The sequence below is a fragment of the Carassius gibelio genome, chromosome B10 (assembly GCF_023724105.1).
Source record: "Carassius gibelio isolate Cgi1373 ecotype wild population from Czech Republic chromosome B10, carGib1.2-hapl.c, whole genome shotgun sequence".
Classification (NCBI taxonomy): domain Eukaryota; kingdom Metazoa; phylum Chordata; class Actinopteri; order Cypriniformes; family Cyprinidae; genus Carassius; species Carassius gibelio.
The window spans coordinates 14,352,668-14,371,131 of record NC_068405.1 but is presented as its reverse complement, the minus strand read 5'-3'; the positions used below and the strand labels follow the sequence as shown (position 1 = coordinate 14,371,131).

The following is an 18,464-nucleotide window of genomic DNA, read 5'->3' as shown; positions in this document are numbered from 1 at the left end:
CGTTTGGCAACATTTGGTGGGAATATGAAGAAAAAAAAACATCAAAACAGTTGTTGGTAAAATTGCAGCCAGAATGTAGAAATGCCTGTACAGCTACAAGTGAATGGACATTTCTTTACCACGTCTAATTTTGTCTACATTTGAGCCAATCTTTCTTCTCCTCATTGTTCTTTCTCATTCCTCTGAAGCACACCTGAAGCTGCCAGCTTCTTTCTTTTATGTGTCTCCAAAGTCATACAACAGTACATGTGTGTTTCCGCTGTTCAGGCCTGTTAGCATTCATTAGCAGCCTTTGATAATTCATTAGGATGCTGAATGAATGGGTTGCTCACTGGTGCCCCTGCAGGTGATGGAGTTTTACTGCGAGTCGTGTGAGACGGCCATGTGCCTGGACTGCACGGAGGGGGAACACAGGGAGCATGTGACCGTTCCACTGCGGGATGTTCTAGAACAGCACAAAGCAGCACTAAAGAACCAGCTGGATGCCATACACAACAGGTACATGTCATACATATTTAACAGTCAGATGTTAATACATTTCTTAACTTTTTTAAAGGGGTCCTATAATGCTGCTAAAAAGAACTGTATTTTGTCTGTTTGCTGTAATGCAATGTGTTTATGCGTTTTAAAAACACATTCTTTTCCATATAATGTACATTATTGTTTCTCATCTATGCTCGACCTTCTGAAACTCGTACATTTTTAAAAAGCTCATAGTTTTAAAAAATTGAGATGTGCTGTGATTGGCCAGATATCCAGTGTGTTGTGATTGACCGAATGCCTCAAGCCTGTGACGGAAATGTTATACCCGTTAACATATACTGTGTGTGATGCCATCTCCCAGGCCAGCAGCACGAGACTCAGTCCAGCTGCTCTGCTCGTGCACATCCCATCATCCATTCTCTTTTAGCAGTCCAGTCAATGTACTGTTAGGAGTAACTGAATAACTCTGGACATTGGTTTATTTCGCGTCAGAGGGAGTGTCTGGCATGTCTATAAACCGAATAACAGCGACAATAAAAGTTACGTCTTCATTCTTTGCGTGAATATTTGGGTGGTGTTATGCAAATCTTCCCACATAGTGACGTAGCGATGTGGGGGCATGTTAGAACGAGACATTTCAGGGGGTGTGTACGAGTCTTAACTTTTATAAAGAATATCTCTTTGGATTTGAGATTTCTTTATGCACCAAGAGCTTGTAACACTCCAAAGAGAAAGGCAAAATTGAAATTGCATAATATGACTCCTTTAATAATAACTATAATAATGTATCATTGCTATATTAGTTTTATATACTTTGTGTATATATGTATGCACACACATACATTTATTTAGTCATTAAATATTATAGTTTCATATATATGCGCGTGTGCGGATATACGTGTGTGTGTGTGTGTGTGTGTGTATATATATATATATATATATGTGTATGTATGTGTATTTGTTTTTAAAATATTTTTTATATTAATAAAACTAAAGATTAAATTATAAAGATAGGATAATATATTCCAAAAATATTAATATAGCCTGTATTATAATAAACTCTCATCTTACTAGTGATTAAATATAGGTCAAAATATGTTATTGTTGTATTAGTTTAATACAGTTTATGCTGTATACATAAATGTCTAAATATAAATATGTATTTATTACATTATTATATATATATTTTTGTTTTTTTATTCGGTCAGGCTGCCCCAACTAACAGCTGCCATTGAGCTGGTGAATGAAATCTCTCAGCAGCTGATAGAGAGGAAGAACGAAGCCGTCAATGAGATCAACATGACGTTTGAGGAGCTTGAGAGGGTGTTGCACCAACGCAAAGCTGCGCTCATCAGCGATCTGGAGAACATTTGTAGCACCAAGCAGAAGGTCAGAAATCTTTTTGATAGGTTAAACCGGTTGTACTCTCCTATCTCTCTGACGCTCCATTGTGTTGTCCTATGCAGGTGCTTCAGGCGCAGCTATCATCCCTACTGCAGGGAAAAGAGCACATCCAGAGCAGCTGCAGCTTCACTGAGCAGGCCCTGAACCACGGCAGCGCCACCGAAGTCCTGCTGGTCCAAAAGCAGATGAGTGAGCGTGTGGGCGCCCTCGCCTGTCACGACTTCCCTGAGCGGCCACACGAGAACGCCCACTTGGACTGCCAGATAGAGACAGAAGGCCTGCGACGCTCCATCCAGAACCTGGGCGTCCTGCTGACGACGGGAGCCGTGGGACACACCAGCGTGGCCACAGGAGAAGGCCTCAGACTTGCGCTGGTCGGTCAGCATGTGACTGTAACTGTTACCACTAAGGATAAGGACAGCGAGCTTGTGCGGACCGGTAACGCGGTCATCCGAGCCGAGATAAGGGGGCAGGACGGAGTGCAGGCGACGGAGGTGGAGGTCGTGGACAATAAAAATGGAACTTATGAGGTAGGGTACATGCTTAAGAGCGAAGGGGAGTACTCGTTCTCTCTGATGCTGTACGGACAGCCTGTGCGGGGTAGCCCGTTCAGATTGCGGGCAATAAAGCCATCGGATGTGCCCCAGTCTCCTGATGATGTGAAGAGGAGGGTAAAGTCTCCCAGCGGAACAGGAGGACACATCAGGCAGAAAGCCGTACGGAGACCCTCCAGCATGTACAGCACTACCAAAAAGAAGGAAAACCCCATTGAAGATGAGCTCATTTATAGAGTAGGTAAGAAGCTTCGGTGTGCACAGTAAGTTTGACATTGAATTGTTGTGATGTAGTGGAGTCACAGTTACTTGCAGCTGAATTTCTTTTGTCTGACCCCTCAGGCTCTCGTGGACGTGAGAAGGGAGAGTTCACCAATCTACAGGGCATCTCTGCTTCCAATAATGGGAGGGTCATTGTAGCAGACAGCAACAACCAGTGTATACAGGTTAGTCAATGCATGGCAATATTATGAAAATTACAGGCTTTATTTTATCTGAAGATTTTTAATGGATATTGAAGTAATCAGCCGGTGTGTTTTACTTGGGATCAATACAGAGAAATATAAAGATTTTCATTGGATTTAGTGCAAAATTGGATGGTTAGTTTGTATTTATGTAGGTGTTTACCAATGATGGGCAGTTCAAAGCACGCTTCGGGGTCAGGGGCCGTTCTCCAGGACAGCTGCAGAGGCCGACAGGAGTGGCAGTCGACACAAATGGAGACATCATTGTAGCTGATTATGATAACAGATGGATCAGCATCTTCTCCCCTGATGGGAAATTCAAGGTAATGTTTAGATCACTATTTATAGTGTGACACTAAAGACTGGAGTAATGATGCTGAAGATTCAGCTTTGCATCACGGGAATAAAATACATTTTGAAATATATATATATATATATATATATATATATATATATATATAATCTCCTGAGAGAGAGAGAGAGAGAGAGAGAGAGAGATTTAAATTGTAATAATATTTCAGAATTTTACTGTTTGTGATCAAAATAAATGCATTCTTGATAAACACAAGAAACCTAATAAAAACAAATACTGTATAATAAATAAATAAATACTCTAATAATAAATATTAAAAACTGCATAATTAATAAATACAAAGAAATAAAAAGTTACCAACCCCAAACTTTTGAACGTTAGTGCATATGGAAATAAAGAAAGAAACATTAAAATCTAATTGACCTTAAACTTTTGAATGGTATGTATCTATATATTGACTATATATTGAGTTATTACTTGAAATTTATTCTGTTTTCTTACTTATTTCCATGATTGACTAATCATAATCAAGTATTTTAAAGAGCCGTTTAATAAGGTCCTCTCTCTCTGTGTCTGTGCCTCATGCAGAATAAGATTGGTGCAGGCCGTCTGATGGGCCCCAAAGGAGTGGCTGTGGACAGGAACGGTCATATCATCGCAGTGGATAATAAAGCCTGCTGTGTGTTCATCTTTCAATCTAATGGCAAACTAGTGACCAAGTTTGGAGCCAGAGGCACTTCAGACAGACAGTTCGCAGGTAGGTAGGTGGGTGGTGGGGGCCTATAGAGCCAGTGTTGAACAATGTCGTGTGTTTGTGGTGGTTCACCTATCTAAGCAATAAAGAGTCACAGAAGTGTTGTGTGCTGTGACTGCTTGTCTTCTAACATATCTTCCTAATACTTCATTTGTCTAACTCGGGATCTCTCTTTTTGTAACCTAAAATGTTGCATTTCATAAAAAAACAAACAAAAAACAAAACAAAAAAAAGATAAATTATGTTTCACTACAAAAGCAACAACAAAGAATCATTCTGGGAAAAAAAATGGCCCAGAAGGCTGGTTTGATTTACATTGAAATGGCCAGATTTACCCAGGCTTCAGTTCCATTGTCTGAAAGGATGTAAAATTGTGTCACTTCTGTTCCTGTATATTACTTCAGCATTACCCATATTTCCAGTTTCATTATCTGTCTGTGATGAACAATGAAAGCCAATGCATGCAGGATGGGCGATATACCAGTATACACGATTAACGGATTCACCCCAAAATGAAAATTATGTCATTAATTACTCACCCTCATGTCGCATAAGAGTTTCATTCATCTTTGGAACATAAATTACGATATTTATTATGAAATCGGAGCTATCTGACCCTCCATAGACAGAAGATGTAACTCGGGGGAGAAGAATGGTTAAAACATTTTTTATTTTTGTTTTCTTTGCGCAAAAAAACGTATTCTCGTAGCATTACTAAACTGAAGTTGAGTCACTGATGTCACATGGACTGTTTTACTAATCTATTTACTATGTTTCTGGACCTGGGAACATTTCAGTTGTGTTGCTGTCTATGGAGGGTCAGATAGCTCTCAGATTTCATAAAAAATATCTTAATTTGTGTTCTTACAGGTTTGGAACGAAATGAGGGTGAGTGATTAATGACATAATTTTAATTTTGGGAGTGAACAAACACTATAACTCACAGAGATTTTGGACTATTAGCTGAGAAAGAAAACGTGACTGTATAATGGATCCGGGAAGCTCTTAAAGTGACGGCAGTCTATTATTCTTGATGTCTGTCATTTATGTTAAACAAACAATAAAAGAGAAAATCTCTCTCTGCTCTTGACTAAATAACTTTTGTAACTTTAAAAATAAGAAATACATATTTAATTTACACAGTGAAGAATATGCAGTGTTTTTATAAATTTGACAACTCTACAGTAGTTTTTTTTTTTTGTCCTATTGTTTGTAATTAGTTTCTTATTCGATCACTGATGGTTTATTCATCTTCAGTGAGCTTGAGTGTGTTTTTTTTTTTTTTTTGATGTTGACACTGGTGACAAGAATTATCAAGTTGCTATGGTATCAAAATGTATAGATCATAAAGAACTTATTTAAAGCAAAACTACACATCTATATAGTCAATAGTTATACTGTTACTGTGAGAGAAAATGACTCCTATCATGATGTAAGATTTTGGTTATATGGCCCACCCCTAGCATGCATACATTTGAGAGACTATATTCTTATAGATGCATACATATTAGTCATGCTTTTTGTAGTTGATCAGAAACTTTCCTTTCTGCTGCTTATTTTACTGTTTAAATACATCGGTTCCTTTTCCTAACCCTTGTTAAGTAAGTGCATGCGGACTGGTTTGGGATATGCATCTTCCATTTTTCCTCTGATCTGCTCCAGAAGTAGCTTCTGCACCTTTTTTTATTCGTGTGAATCCCTTCTGGCCTGTCGTTTATTTGTCTCTGCTTACCCTTTTTGTGTTTTTCCCATTCCTTTTTAGACAAAAGTGGTGCAAAGTTTGCACTGGAGCAAAAGTTTAGTAAATCTGGCCCTGGGTTCAGTAAGTATTGAGTGAATTCTCATCCCAGAATCTGGGGATTTCTTATTCAAATGAATTAATTTTCATTCTAGTACTGAATTCAAGAGCCGATGATTCTGTGCTTTGTGTATCTAATCAAAAGTTGGCCAGAAATCAAATTGTCGAGCATCACAAAATCTATCAAATCAGTTAGGAGATCTTGATCACATGACATCCTGCTCTCCTCTCTGCTCTCCTTCTCGTTCTCTTTATCATGTCTGAATGTCTCTTCTCCCTCATTTTTCTGTCTTATCATATGCAGGTCCGCATTTTGTTGCTGTTAACAACAAGAATGAAATTGTCGTGACAGACTTTCATAACCACTCCGTCAAGGTGAGCGATGTTAAGGTCATACTTACGCATTTTCACCTGGTCGACAATAAAAGAGCATAAAACTGCACTGAAGGAAGGGAACTAAACCATATTTGGAGACCAGAATATCAAAGAGACTTAAGGAATAGCCCACCTTTGTCATTGTCTTTTATAGAATGTGAGTGAGTGACGTGACATTCAGCCAAGTATGGTGACCCATACTCAGAATTCGTGCTCTGCTTTTAACCCATCCAAAGTGCACACACACAGCAGTGACCACACACACACTGTAAACACACGCTCGGAGCAGTGGGCAGCCATTTATGCTGCAGGGGAGCAGTTGGGGTTTGGTGCCTTGCTCAAGGGCACCTAAGTCGTGGTATTGAGGGTCGAGAGAGAGCTGTTCATGCACTCCCCCCACCCACAATTCCGTCCGGCCCGAGATTTGAACTCACAACCCTTCGATTTAGAGTCCAACTCTCTAACCATTAGGCCACGGCTTCCCCAAGTATGTTTTTCATACTATGGGGAAGTCATTGGCTACCGTCATCTGTTTGGTCATACTGTCCTTTATTTTACCAGGTTAAGATTTTTCTTGGTTGTCGTGTTTGACTTGACTGACACCTAGTGGTGTGGATGCATCCTTACAGAAAACCAATACATTTCAGTTACTGATGTCTTTGTAAAAATGAATTATTAGCAGTCAGCAAATAATTCATTTCATGAGTGAAAGTGTCCTATAACGGTGGTAAAAGAGGTTAAGTGAGTATTATTCGTCTGGTCATGTGATTTCAAAGTGCCACCCCCCAAAAAATAAATAAATAAATAAATAAATAAATAATTGACTGGATGATTTTAAGTATACAAGTCATTTCTTATCAGTAAAACTTGTTTACAAAGGGAAAAGTTACAATATATCATTCTATTAAATATTAAAATTTGTATCTCCTCAGGTCTACAGTGCAGATGGGGAGTTTTTGTTTAAATTCGGGTCCCACGGAGAGGGAAATGGCCAGTTTAATGCCCCCACAGGGGTAGCTGTTGACATTAACGGCAACATCATTGTAGCAGACTGGGGCAACAGCAGAATACAAGTAATGAATGCTCTAAACACCCACTTCCTCTTTAGGAATCCAGTTACTTTAGAAGCACTTTTTAAGGCCATCTGATTTTTTTTCCTCAGGTGTTTGACAGCTCAGGCTCATTCCTCTCCTACATCAACACAAGTGCTGACCCTCTGTATGGGCCGCAGGGCCTCGCTTTAACCTCCGACGGTCATGTTGCTGTGGCCGATTCTGGTAACCACTGCTTCAAAGTCTACCGATACCTGCAGTAACAGCTCCTCACAGTCTGCAGTCATATCAGCGAGATCCTCTGCCAAACCAGAGAGGAAGAATCGAATGAGCAGATTGCACTTTGATTTACTCTTCTGATTTTCATGCTCCAAAACTCAGAACAGCTTCTCTAATAAACCGGCAATGTTGATTGTAAATAACCGAATCCATATCAATAAGCACAGATTCTTATTAGAAATCATGTAAGTAGTGTATAAATAAAATGATATATAGCGAAACCTTTTGTTAATCGCCATCTTCCACCCTTGCAGAAACATTAGTTATTTCCGAATTTCCTCTCTCCTGTTTAATAGTGGTTGACCTTTCCATGACTGCAACAGTTGTGTATTTTAATTGTTACACTCTGCATCTGTAAATATCCAAGTTTGTGTACATATTAACATATTTGGTGTATGTAACATGTAAATGACACTGGCGGCTTGTATTGTTCTATGACAGTAGAGCTATTCGGTGAGCACTTTCAGTTCAAATCATTCAGATCGATTATCTGAGCTGATCATCCCTCAGCACAGGAAGTGATGCGCATCCCTGCTGTGCGCTTAAAAAAATGTTTTACAACTAAACAACAGGAGCCAAAAATGACATATTTTTTCCATTCCAAATTATTTATTTTTCTAAAGCACAAGACTACTTTACATGTAAAAAAAAAAAAAATCCAGCTGAACTAAAAAAAAATATAAATATAATCAAACCCAAGTATTTCACATATATATTACCTCTGATTTTTAATGTTCTCTAAAATTGATCAGCTGTGTGGAATTCTATCTCTTCTCTGTAAATAATCATACGTTGTGTTCACAGTGTTGCAACCAAATGTTGTCTTTAGTCAGTATTATAGTATTATTTATTTAATGTTTTGTACACATTTTCCTGAGCAATTCATTTTGAGGTTGTCCTTCATCACCAGCGAATGACTTCAAAAATCACCTCCCTTTAATTTTGTGGAGTTTTGTCTCTTTGAACGTTAAGTGACGCCACGTCTCCTTAATGTGATACTGACTGTACAAGGTTAATGAACAGTGGCACACAGATGAAACGGTGAACGTATATATTAATATCTGTGCAAAGAATTCTTTTGCATGTTACTGATTTTACTAGCATTGGCATTTGGTTTCTGCATCAGCGAGATACCTGTAATGATTTGCTATTGCCAGGCTCGAAATTGATAAATAATATAATAACCAAAAACAAATATTCTATTCTGTATTTTGATTCATAATATATGCTAATTGCAAGTTGACAATTATTTGCTTCCGTTGCGATTAAGGCCGTTCACAATAATAACTGTAATTGAAACTATAACAATAAAATTGCTCTCGCTAACAAAGTCGCTGTCAGTTTTAGTTTTCGCGAGCAAAATTCAGTGTTATTTTTAATTTAGAATCCACAAGATTAAGAATTTTTCATTAAAGCAAAATAATTCCAAACAGATTTCATGATTTCAAGTTGGTCACATGAATTCGACGCATTGATCCACTGTGCTTTGCGGATTGCGAAACTATTGATGATAGACAATTGTCTTTTTCCTTGCAAAATTTCGCTAATGTCACTGCACAACAATAGTTTTGGAATTTTCCTCTTTCATCCAATCATTTTAGAAAAATAATGTTATTGTTCATCTGTGCAAGCGCTAATATAGTTTTTGTTCTTATTGTGAACGGACCTTAACTCGATCCAATGCATGCTCTAGTGCTTGGACAGATGATTTAATAAATGTGCTTCATCAGTTTAAAAAAAACAACAAAGATCTTGTATAACATGAAGAATCAACCGTATGTTCATTTTACTGGTCAATTATTTGCAGTTTGAAATAAAACTGTAAAATACAAGTCACTTGAAAATAACATTTTGTCTTTTTTTAATCCAAATCATCCACTTAAATATTAAATACTATGGATTTATATTTTAAAGATGGAACTTTGGTTCTATGAAATAGAGAGAGAAAAAAAATCATATTAATATTTTATTTTTAAAATGACTTACTGCAGAGAAAAACATTTAACATCGCAGAGGTTTTTAACAAGTCACACAAAAGTCAATGTACTTGTGATGCCATCCAGCTGTTAGGTGATGTAATAGTTCTTACATCAGCGATTGAAAGGAATTCAAAAAAATAAACAGTCAATGTGTTCAAGTTGAACTCATTTCTTATGAAAAAAAAAGTAGTGATTAATAAAGTATGATAAATGTTAACTGAAACTTAGTTCATAGCTGGGAAACGCAAAGGCTTCATGTTCACAGCATACGTACACAACATCTGATTCCATTCTCAGCTCAAACGACATTTTGTACAAATGACTGCAGTGATTCTAGTATATAAACTAGCTCTGAAAATAGCAACATGAACAACAAACCATCTGGGCTCAGTCCAAAAGTGCTGAAATGTAACTTTGTGCTTGTTTCAGTCCAAACAGAAACAAAAACATTGTCTCTCTTTATTATCAGCCCATGAGAGATTAGTCTACAGCTAAAACAAAAGATTAAATATTTAATATAATGGATTTGAAAATGACTTTAAAACGATGTAACATGAATGGCACACAGCTTCCGGATGTACTTCTTTATAAATATGAATTTCTACATAATTAAATGAACAGCTTCTCACAGCACATCTGATATACTTTGTCGTATTCAAAGTTGCATAGCACCTATTACAGTCTGAGCTGTTACGAAATGGGCCTCATGTAACACTCATTACAGGGTCATTTGTCTAACAAATACATCTTTTACAGATAAAACTGTGCCTAAAAGTATGTAAACAATCAAAAGAAATGTATGTGGGAGGAAAGTGAATATATGCAACATAATGCAATGCGCAGCAGTAAAAAAAACAAGGAAAAAAAAAAAACTAATTTGATGAATTTTGACAATGTTGTAATCAAACATTAATCCATTTTTTCACCTGATTCAATCCTTATTTTCACCTCTACACTACTGTACAAAAGACAACACTGAGGTCTAAGACAGACGACGACACAGAGCAGCTAAAGTCGACATTTGCGTAAAAACCTGCAATGCCTCTCTACCTGAATTTCAGTGGGGCTACATCAAAATTCAAGAGCAAAAGAAATTCAATTCACACCTTCAGATTATGGTGTATATCAAAGCTCTATTCAGATCAACTGAATCCAAAAACCCAGAAGAATTTAAGAACAATTGTCCTCCCTACTTCCAAGAGGGAAAATGCCCTGAAATGTTTACCAAAACACAAAAACAGGAGCATTTATCACGATTTGTTTTCTTTGTTGCGGACTGCATGTACGCATCGCTTCATTTTCAGTAGAAATGACATATTTGTAGTCGGCTGCCTGGGTCGTTTTTTCCTGGGCTGAAAAAGGGCGATACAGGCTCGTCAAAGTATGTGACAAAGTTATAGATGCGTTTCATAGTGACGGCGTCGAAGAAAGTAACGTGGCCCCTGTCGTAATCTAAGAAGATGCCGACACGAGGAGAGTTCCAATAGTCCGCCACGGGCACGCGCGAGTCTTCCTCGTTGGCGTACAGTCGGTCTTGAAGACACAGACTCCAGTAGCCAGCAGAGGGCGACAGGTTTACAAAACCTTTACGGTTGCTGTACTCGGTGGTGACGCCCAGATACCAGACCCCCTTGTCCCGTACGTCCACCTCCCAGTAGTGCTGCCCGCTGGAATACTGGGCAGTAGCGAGCACCCCGAAGAAACGGGTGAAACGCTGCGGCATGTCAGGCTCTTGGGAACGCATGCGGCCCTCCTCCACTTTGGTGTCAAAGTCGCTGATGGCCAATGATGGGTGAGCCGTGTCTAAATCCAGGGTCAGATTTTGAGGCACTGGAAAACGGGAAATCTGATTAGCCATTTAGCATGTAACTAAAAAGAAGATTGTTGCAAAAACTACAAATAAAAATTATGCTATTGTTAATAAGATTGTCGTTTGCATTTCATATTCGCACAAAACCTTTGCAATATTTTGTAAATGTTGATTAAAAAAAAAAAAAAAAAACTAAACTTGTGACTAAAACAATTTTTCCTCTCACGATAAGTCATGGTGACGGACGTTGGTAGGTTTATGTATATTTCGCAGCCACCAAACTAACAATTATTTTTAACTGAAGGAGACGTAGGCGAGTATCTTCAGCAAAGCAGCACGGAGAGCCACTTGCTCAGGTAGCCGCAGATGTGTGCGGTGTAAACAAGGGGTTATACAAGAATTTATACTTAAGACTGACCAAGTATGAGGTGTTTTTGTGCAGGTTGTATTAGCCTGAAGAATGATCATGTGACTTTTACGTATACCTGAAAATGTGAAAAAAAAACTGTGAGAATAATCGTTCTAAATATTAAAGAATACCAGAGTATATAACGACACAGGCACAGAAAAAACACAGTTGGAATCACTTCCAGAACAATTATTTTCAGCTGATCAGAATCCATCCTTCTATAATGAGCTCGAGAATTGCACTTAGAATAATATGACGATATCGTTTGCTGGTGTGGACTCTAATATTGTTATCTTTATAGTTATCTCTTTTTGGTGTGAACGGGGCTTAAATCTTTTTTGTGATATACGAGTATTTTTGCAAAATTGATGCGTTTCCATTGGGTGAATTTTCAATTCATAATTTCTTGAAGGGTAATGGAAACAGCTACTGAGGGGGTAAAAAAAAAAAATTCACAGTGACATTTTAAATTTCATTTTAAATAAAAGTCCATTGTCAATAGTATAGTGATGTATGAAGTTACTTTCTGTTGGTCAATGAGACAAATTCAAATTAAATTCCAAATACCAAATGTTCCAACAGAAATGACTGGATTTACCCTGCAAAGATTCTCCAAATAATGTGACCGCACCTTAATGCACCAACAGTACGTACTTGTGTGTAACACGTGCATCATCTTCTTCCACATGATGAGCTGAAAAGGGCCTGTGAACTCTGAGAAATCTGGAGGAGAGTTAAGGGCCTGGACACTGAGGTTTACGTGACAGGAGCTACGAGAGAAACAAAACAAACACATTATGAGAGACAAACACTAAAAATACCCAGATTATTAGCAGAGCAGATATAATCATAGCTAACAAGTTAAGGAATTATACTGCTAAAACAAAAATACAGATTCACATACCTTAAGTATGAATGACTGATACTCTGGAAAAAATAAAAAAAGTTAAGCGTTAATAATAAGTGTCATGCTGCAAAGTCATATAAAAAAAGCAATAAAAATATATAAAAATAAATGGCCAGATTTAATGTAATGATATAATGATATATAATGTAATTACACCAAAGATGACAACTATAACAATAACTATACGGTTTTATCAGAATTATTTGAACAGAAATGTCCAGATTTCAAATATAACAATAATGACAGATGAAAGATTATTTATTTTTTTCCCAGCTGATGAATGTTAAAACCTCGACAGCCAATCAGAATCCATCCAACTTCAAATAGCTTGAGCATTTATGGTGGCAAAACTTCAACATCCTTATAATAAACACAGCATTATCATATTATGGATGACATTTTTGTGGACACTAATATAAGTTATTGTTCTTTGTGTAAACTGTCATAATCATGAAAATACAAGAAATTGTCCTTTTTTAATGTAAATGGACTTTAAAAGAACAAATATGAAATTATGGCTTGTTCAAATTTATAATTCAGATTTCCATTTTATGCTTACAACCAGTAGGTTTGTCGCAGTTTAAAATATTTTATTATTTACTTGTATAATGTTATATTTATTAATAAAATTAATTATTCATGCAAGCATGTTCTGCATATTTTGCACCAACGTCAGTTCAGAAAATGTGGAAAATATTTCACCCAAAAATGAAAATACTGATTGGTAAGCAATTAATGACAGAATTGTCGTTTTTGGGTGAACTAACCCTTTAATGCCCCATCATGTCCAAAAGAATACAATTCTTCTTCTGAACTAAAAAGTATATATGTAATTCGAAGCATGTTATTTTATAAGAGATGAGCTGTTTTAGACAGTCACTGGACATATGAAGTTCTTCACCTCGAAGTTAGCGCTGTCACTTAGCTGGTTCTGAATTTCAGTGATGGCTTTGTCCACTTTGGCTGCCTCGCTCTCCACCCGCTTCAGGTTGGCATCGATCAGCCCAATAGTGGCCTCCGCTTCGACCTCCAACCTTTCCAACAGATCATCCTTCTCATCCAACAAAAACTGAACCAGGGCACCAACATCTTCTTCGATCTTCTCCTTCAAGGCTTGTTTTTTGAGCTGTAGAGATATAGATGTTTGAGATTCAGCATCAAGGCCTCCTCGTGGATCATAAATCCACAGCAGGTTATATAACCACCCATTTTTGAGTCATTTGTATGTAAAGTCAGCGTGGGAACAACTGAGCTTGTATACCTTGACATCAGTTTTGGCCTGCTCGTCTGTGCTCTTTGCTCTCGTACACATGGACTTCTGCCAGTTCAGCTTAATGAGTCTCAGCTTCAGCTCACTCTGCACATTAAAACAAGAGAGAAATCTTTCAATATTCAAGTATTAATGCACAAAATGTAAGCAAAGTACAATAGAAGAAATGGTTCTGTGAGGGATCTTGACAACATATATGGACCTTATCACAGTAGCAATAACAACAATGTAAACAAAGAGTTAAAACAGTTAAGTGTAACAGTTCACATGCTGAAACTGGACACTACACTATGAGGGAGTCTAAGATTGCACACTTCAATAACCTTTGGAATGTGCTGTAGAGTTGCTTTACATTTTATTGTGTTTATTCACAAGATTAATTTTCAAAGTTTGCAAAAGAGCAAAAAACAGTTGCTTTACACTTCATCTAATACTTGATCAAGTTTGACCTTGGACACTGAACAAGGAGTATAAAAACAATCCAAAGGAACAAAGGAACATATAATACAATTCGCATGTTAAAGGGAAGGATTATATATTTATATATATATATATATATACACATACATACACACAAATAGACATATATACACACATACATACAGTACAGACCAAAAGTTTGGAAACATTACTATTTTTAATGTTTTTGAAAGAATTTTCTTCTGCTCATCAAAGCATGCATTTATTTGATCAAAAACACAGAAAAAACAGTTATATTGTGAAATATTATTACAACTTAAAATAATAGTTTTCTATTTGAATATACTTTAAAAATATAATTTATTCCTGTGATGCAAAGCTGAATTTTCAGTATCATTACTCCAGCCTTCAGTGTCACATGTAACATCCAGTCGATCTCATGATCATTTAGAAATCATTCTAATATTCTGATTTATTATGAGTGTTGGAAAAAGTTCTGCTGCCTAATATATTTGATGAATAAAAGGTTAAAAAAAAAATTCTTATAATATATATTCTAATAATATATTTTCTTTACCCTCACTTTTTAGCAATTTAACACATCCTTGCTGAATAAAAGTATTGATTTTATTTAAAAAAATAAAAATAATATTACTGACCCCAAATTACTGACCAGTAGTGTATATTGTTATTACAAAATATTTATATTTTAAAAACATACCTTCTTTTTCTTTTCTTTTTTTATTCATCAAAGTATCCTGAAAAAGTATCACATGTTATGAAAAAATATTAAGCAGCAGAACTGTTTCCAACTTTGTTAATGAATCATCATATTAGAATGATTTCTAAAGGATCATGTGATAATGATCCCAAAAATTCAGCTTTGCATCACAGAAATAAATGATAATTTAAAGTATAATACATTTCAAAATAATAAATAAATAAATATATGTGTGTGTGTGTGTGTGTGTGTGTGTTCACAGAGAACTAATATGAAGAAAAATTCTTCTTCACACATATTGGTGTATCGGACCCATCAGCTGTTAGATGAGCAAAAAGTACCCACATTTGGAGTTAATTTCACACCTAGATCCAGAAAACACCAGACACTGGTCACACAGTATTTGGTTTGAAATGTTCCAAAACACACACTACAAACACCACAATCAATGGCTAGGAGTTACTAAAAGACATTTCCAAGGCTATCTGATAGGGAAAAAACACAACGTAAGTGCTAAATGCTACAAGTACATACAACACTGCGGTGACAGATAGTCACTCCTTGTTCCAGCCCCAAGGTTAGCAATGAATATCAATTGCTTGGGGTGCCAACTCCAGCATTTAGACCAAGATAACAGGAAGAGAGAAACAGACACTACAAACAAGTGACAGAGACAGAAAGGCTAAATCAAATCAGTTACACAACAGACAAGACCGAGCAATGTCAAACAAACCTTCATGTCTTCAACAACCTCGGGTACAGGAGCAACATCATGGTGTCTAGAAAAATAATAAAATGACAAATGATGCCTCATTTCTAAAGCCATTTTAATCTAAAATGCTATAACGAAGTAACGTTACATCTGGTCCTCAGAAAGAGGTCAAAGCATCGAAACCTAACTGAGCTGCCCACACAGACAGCATTTGGAGCATATAAGCCCAACAATGATGTCTAGGCAGGTAGCTCGCTAGGTTTTGAGTGAATATGGGGAACATTTTCAGGTGACTGAGCCTCACCTGTGGGCTCTGGACTCGCGACACACCACGCAGATGGGCTTCCTGTCCGTGTGGCAGTACAGTTTGAGCTCCTCGTGGTGTCGCTCACACTTCCCGTCCATCTTCACGGGTTTCGCGGGTGCTGAGGGCCTGCACGTCTTCAGATAGTCGAAGTCGCTCAGTTTATCCACCAAGTTCTTTACCAGGTAGTTCTTGGTGAAACTCATTTTCGCGAACACCTGCAAAAGACGCAGAAAGGTATCGGTGATGTGCATTAATAAAATGCTCGTGCGGCGACTTGTAGCCTGCCCTATGTTATGATACAATAAACGAGGTCGGAGAAATCACACCTAATATTGTCAACACAGTAAAGTCCGGTTGTTATTTAGACTGCCGGTTTAGGTCAATGTGCATGATTAAGACGCGAATGTAACGTTATGAAAATCCGTTAAGTTCATTCGAGCAGCTGTAACTAAGCAACCCAGAATGCAGCAACATTTATCAAAACAAACCACGCACCATCCTGCACTCCGGACACTGGTAACCCACATCATCGCCTCCATTTTCCTCCCAATGCATCAAAATGCACATGCGGCAAAAATTGTGGCCGCATTTTAAAATGACAGGGTCGTCGAAGTAATCGAGGCAAATAGAACAGACTAATTCCTTCTGAAGCTCTCCTCTCGAATCTCCGGCAGTGGCCATGTTTCCCCAAGCAAGTTGCAACAGTGTAACTGCTATACAGGACCAGAAGTGACTCTAGGCGGAAAAGAGAGATAAGAAAAGAGAGAGAGCCCATTCTGAACTCACTTCCTGGTACAGTCACGTGAGGGCTTGTGGTAAATCTGATTGGTTACGTTATCTAGCTCGCAGAGAGATGTTCTCGAATCGGTTCTTTCTAGTAGTTCGTTTCATCAACATTATTTATATTTTCTTTCTTGGATTTCATCGGATGCTTGTGTGTACTGAGCTTTTTTTATTTTAATGAACTTTATTGAACAATATAAACTACCATAAATGGCCTGGTACAAAAGCAAAATTTCAGACAACAGACAAGGATCATAACTTAAGAAAGGGAAAACAATTAGGCTACTAGGGATTTTCAGTAAGTTTAAGAAGTTTTTTTTTCCTTCATTTGTTTCAGTGACAAAAAGTAATGATATAGTTATTTGTGAAATATGTAGACATTTGGAATCTGTTTTTAATCAAAAATAACCCCCCAAGAACAATAATTGTTAAATCATTTGTTTCATATTTCAAAAATAAACTGAATAATTCCCTTTGTTAAAACAGAGAAATCTTCAAATTTAGGAAATAATGCTGATCTTCCCAAAAGGCACAGGCAAATATACAATCATAAAAAAGATTGACTGCTATTGTATTGATATTTTGCATTAAAACGGCATTAAAGAACCATGTGTGGGTACATAATACGTTTTAATACAGTTCTATCAAATAAAGTGGTTTTCTTATGTTTACTGTGGTGAATGGAACATTCCAGGGCCCCCTCTCTGACCACAACAGTGGACAAAAGATTTCTAAATTTTTATTGGATCTTGGTGAACTAACACACACATACACAAGCACCTCAGCTGGGACAACAGACACCTATTAGACGCCAAGAAGTAGACCTCTGCTACCAAGCCTGGTAAAGACAGGACTTGGCATTGGTCCACATGTAGTTTCTGCCTTTCACCCAGAGACTTTTTTTTTCTTATTTTTCATGATTATTTTACTTTCTTTGATGTAAAGCACTTTGAATTACCATTGTGTATGAAATGTGCTATATAAATAAACTTGCCTTGCCTAATTCCTAAGGTTTTGGCTTGTGACCACCATAACAATTCCTTAGGGCCTCTGGATGTAGCAGCAGTGGGTGAAACAGAGAGAAATCAGAAAGATCCATCCAAATCCATTCATTCAACTATGTTTTCAAACCTCAAAACTGATGCTAACTATAGCCTACATGCTGGTGATATAATTAGAAACTCATCAAAAGATGATTTATTTCACTGATTCCATTCAAAAAGTGAAACTTGTATATTACCGGTATATTCATTCATTAAACACAGACTGATATTTTTAAAATGTTTATTTCTTTTAATTTTGATGATTATAATGGACGACTAAGGAAAATCCCAAATTTTTCATCTCAGAAAATTAGAATATTGTGAAAAGGTTCAATATTGAAGACACCTGGTGCCACACTCTAATCAGCTAATTAACTCAAAACACCTGCAAAGGCCTTTAAATGGTCTCTCAGTCTAGCTATGTAGAGGAAGACTGCTGACTTGACAGTTGTCCAAAAGACGACCATTGACATCTTGCACAAGGAGTGCAAGACACAAAAGGTCATTGCAGAAGAGGCTGGCTGTTCACAGAGCTCTGGGTCCAACCTCATTAACAAAGAGGCGAAGGGAAGAAAAAGATGTGGTAGAAAAAAAGTGTACAAGCAATAGGGATAACCGCACCCTGGA

The 18,464-nt window shown here is 37.2% G+C and overlaps 2 protein-coding genes across 5 annotated transcripts in view; one reads left to right on the top strand and one right to left on the bottom strand.

The window, feature by feature from the left end:
- The window catches only part of LOC127966150 (tripartite motif-containing protein 3), a 31,017-nt gene extending 21,709 nt beyond the window's left edge, over positions 1–9,308 (top strand). For 3 of the 4 annotated variants that reach the window (XM_052566971.1, XM_052566970.1, XM_052566972.1), the window contains 10 exons: positions 347–498; positions 1,692–1,872; positions 1,950–2,682; positions 2,784–2,887; positions 3,061–3,228; positions 3,807–3,975; positions 5,735–5,794; positions 6,075–6,145; positions 7,078–7,218; positions 7,308–9,308. In XM_052566971.1, the coding sequence (XP_052422931.1) occupies positions 347–498; positions 1,692–1,872; positions 1,950–2,682; positions 2,784–2,887; positions 3,061–3,228; positions 3,807–3,975; positions 5,735–5,794; positions 6,075–6,145; positions 7,078–7,218; positions 7,308–7,460 (1,932 nt within the window). In that variant the 3' untranslated portion in view covers positions 7,461–9,308. The remainder of the gene's footprint in view (positions 1–346; positions 499–1,691; positions 1,873–1,949; positions 2,683–2,783; positions 2,888–3,060; positions 3,229–3,806; positions 3,976–5,734; positions 5,795–6,074; positions 6,146–7,077; positions 7,219–7,307) is intronic. The other variant, XM_052566973.1, reaches the window with a different exon arrangement.
- Positions 9,309–9,429: 121 nt separating this feature from the next.
- On the bottom strand, positions 9,430–16,774 carry LOC127966151 (zinc-binding protein A33). Its single transcript, XM_052566974.1, has 8 exons — positions 16,507–16,774; positions 16,009–16,226; positions 15,726–15,771; positions 13,843–13,938; positions 13,483–13,707; positions 12,579–12,601; positions 12,329–12,444; positions 9,430–11,285 (listed from the first exon to the last, which is right to left on the bottom strand). Exons 1-8 carry the CDS (start codon positions 16,690–16,692, stop codon positions 10,756–10,758), a joined length of 1,440 nt encoding a protein of 479 aa, XP_052422934.1. The 5' UTR covers positions 16,693–16,774; the 3' UTR covers positions 9,430–10,755.
- Between the last annotated feature and the right edge of the window lie 1,690 nt (positions 16,775–18,464).

Bases quoted from the DNA above. Each gene is read 5' to 3' on its own strand.
- LOC127966151 (XM_052566974.1), bottom strand. From the start codon at position 16,692: ATGGCCACTGCCGGAGATTCGAGAGGAGAGCTTCAGAAGGAATTAGTC. The intron at 13,939-15,725 runs GTTTGTTTGACA...TTTAATGTGCAG, and splicing joins AGGTTGTTGAAGACATGAAG to AGTGAGCTGAAGCTGAGACT. The intron at 12,445-12,578 runs GTATGTGAATCT...TTTCTCTCGTAG, and splicing joins ATCAGTCATTCATACTTAAG to CTCCTGTCACGTAAACCTCA.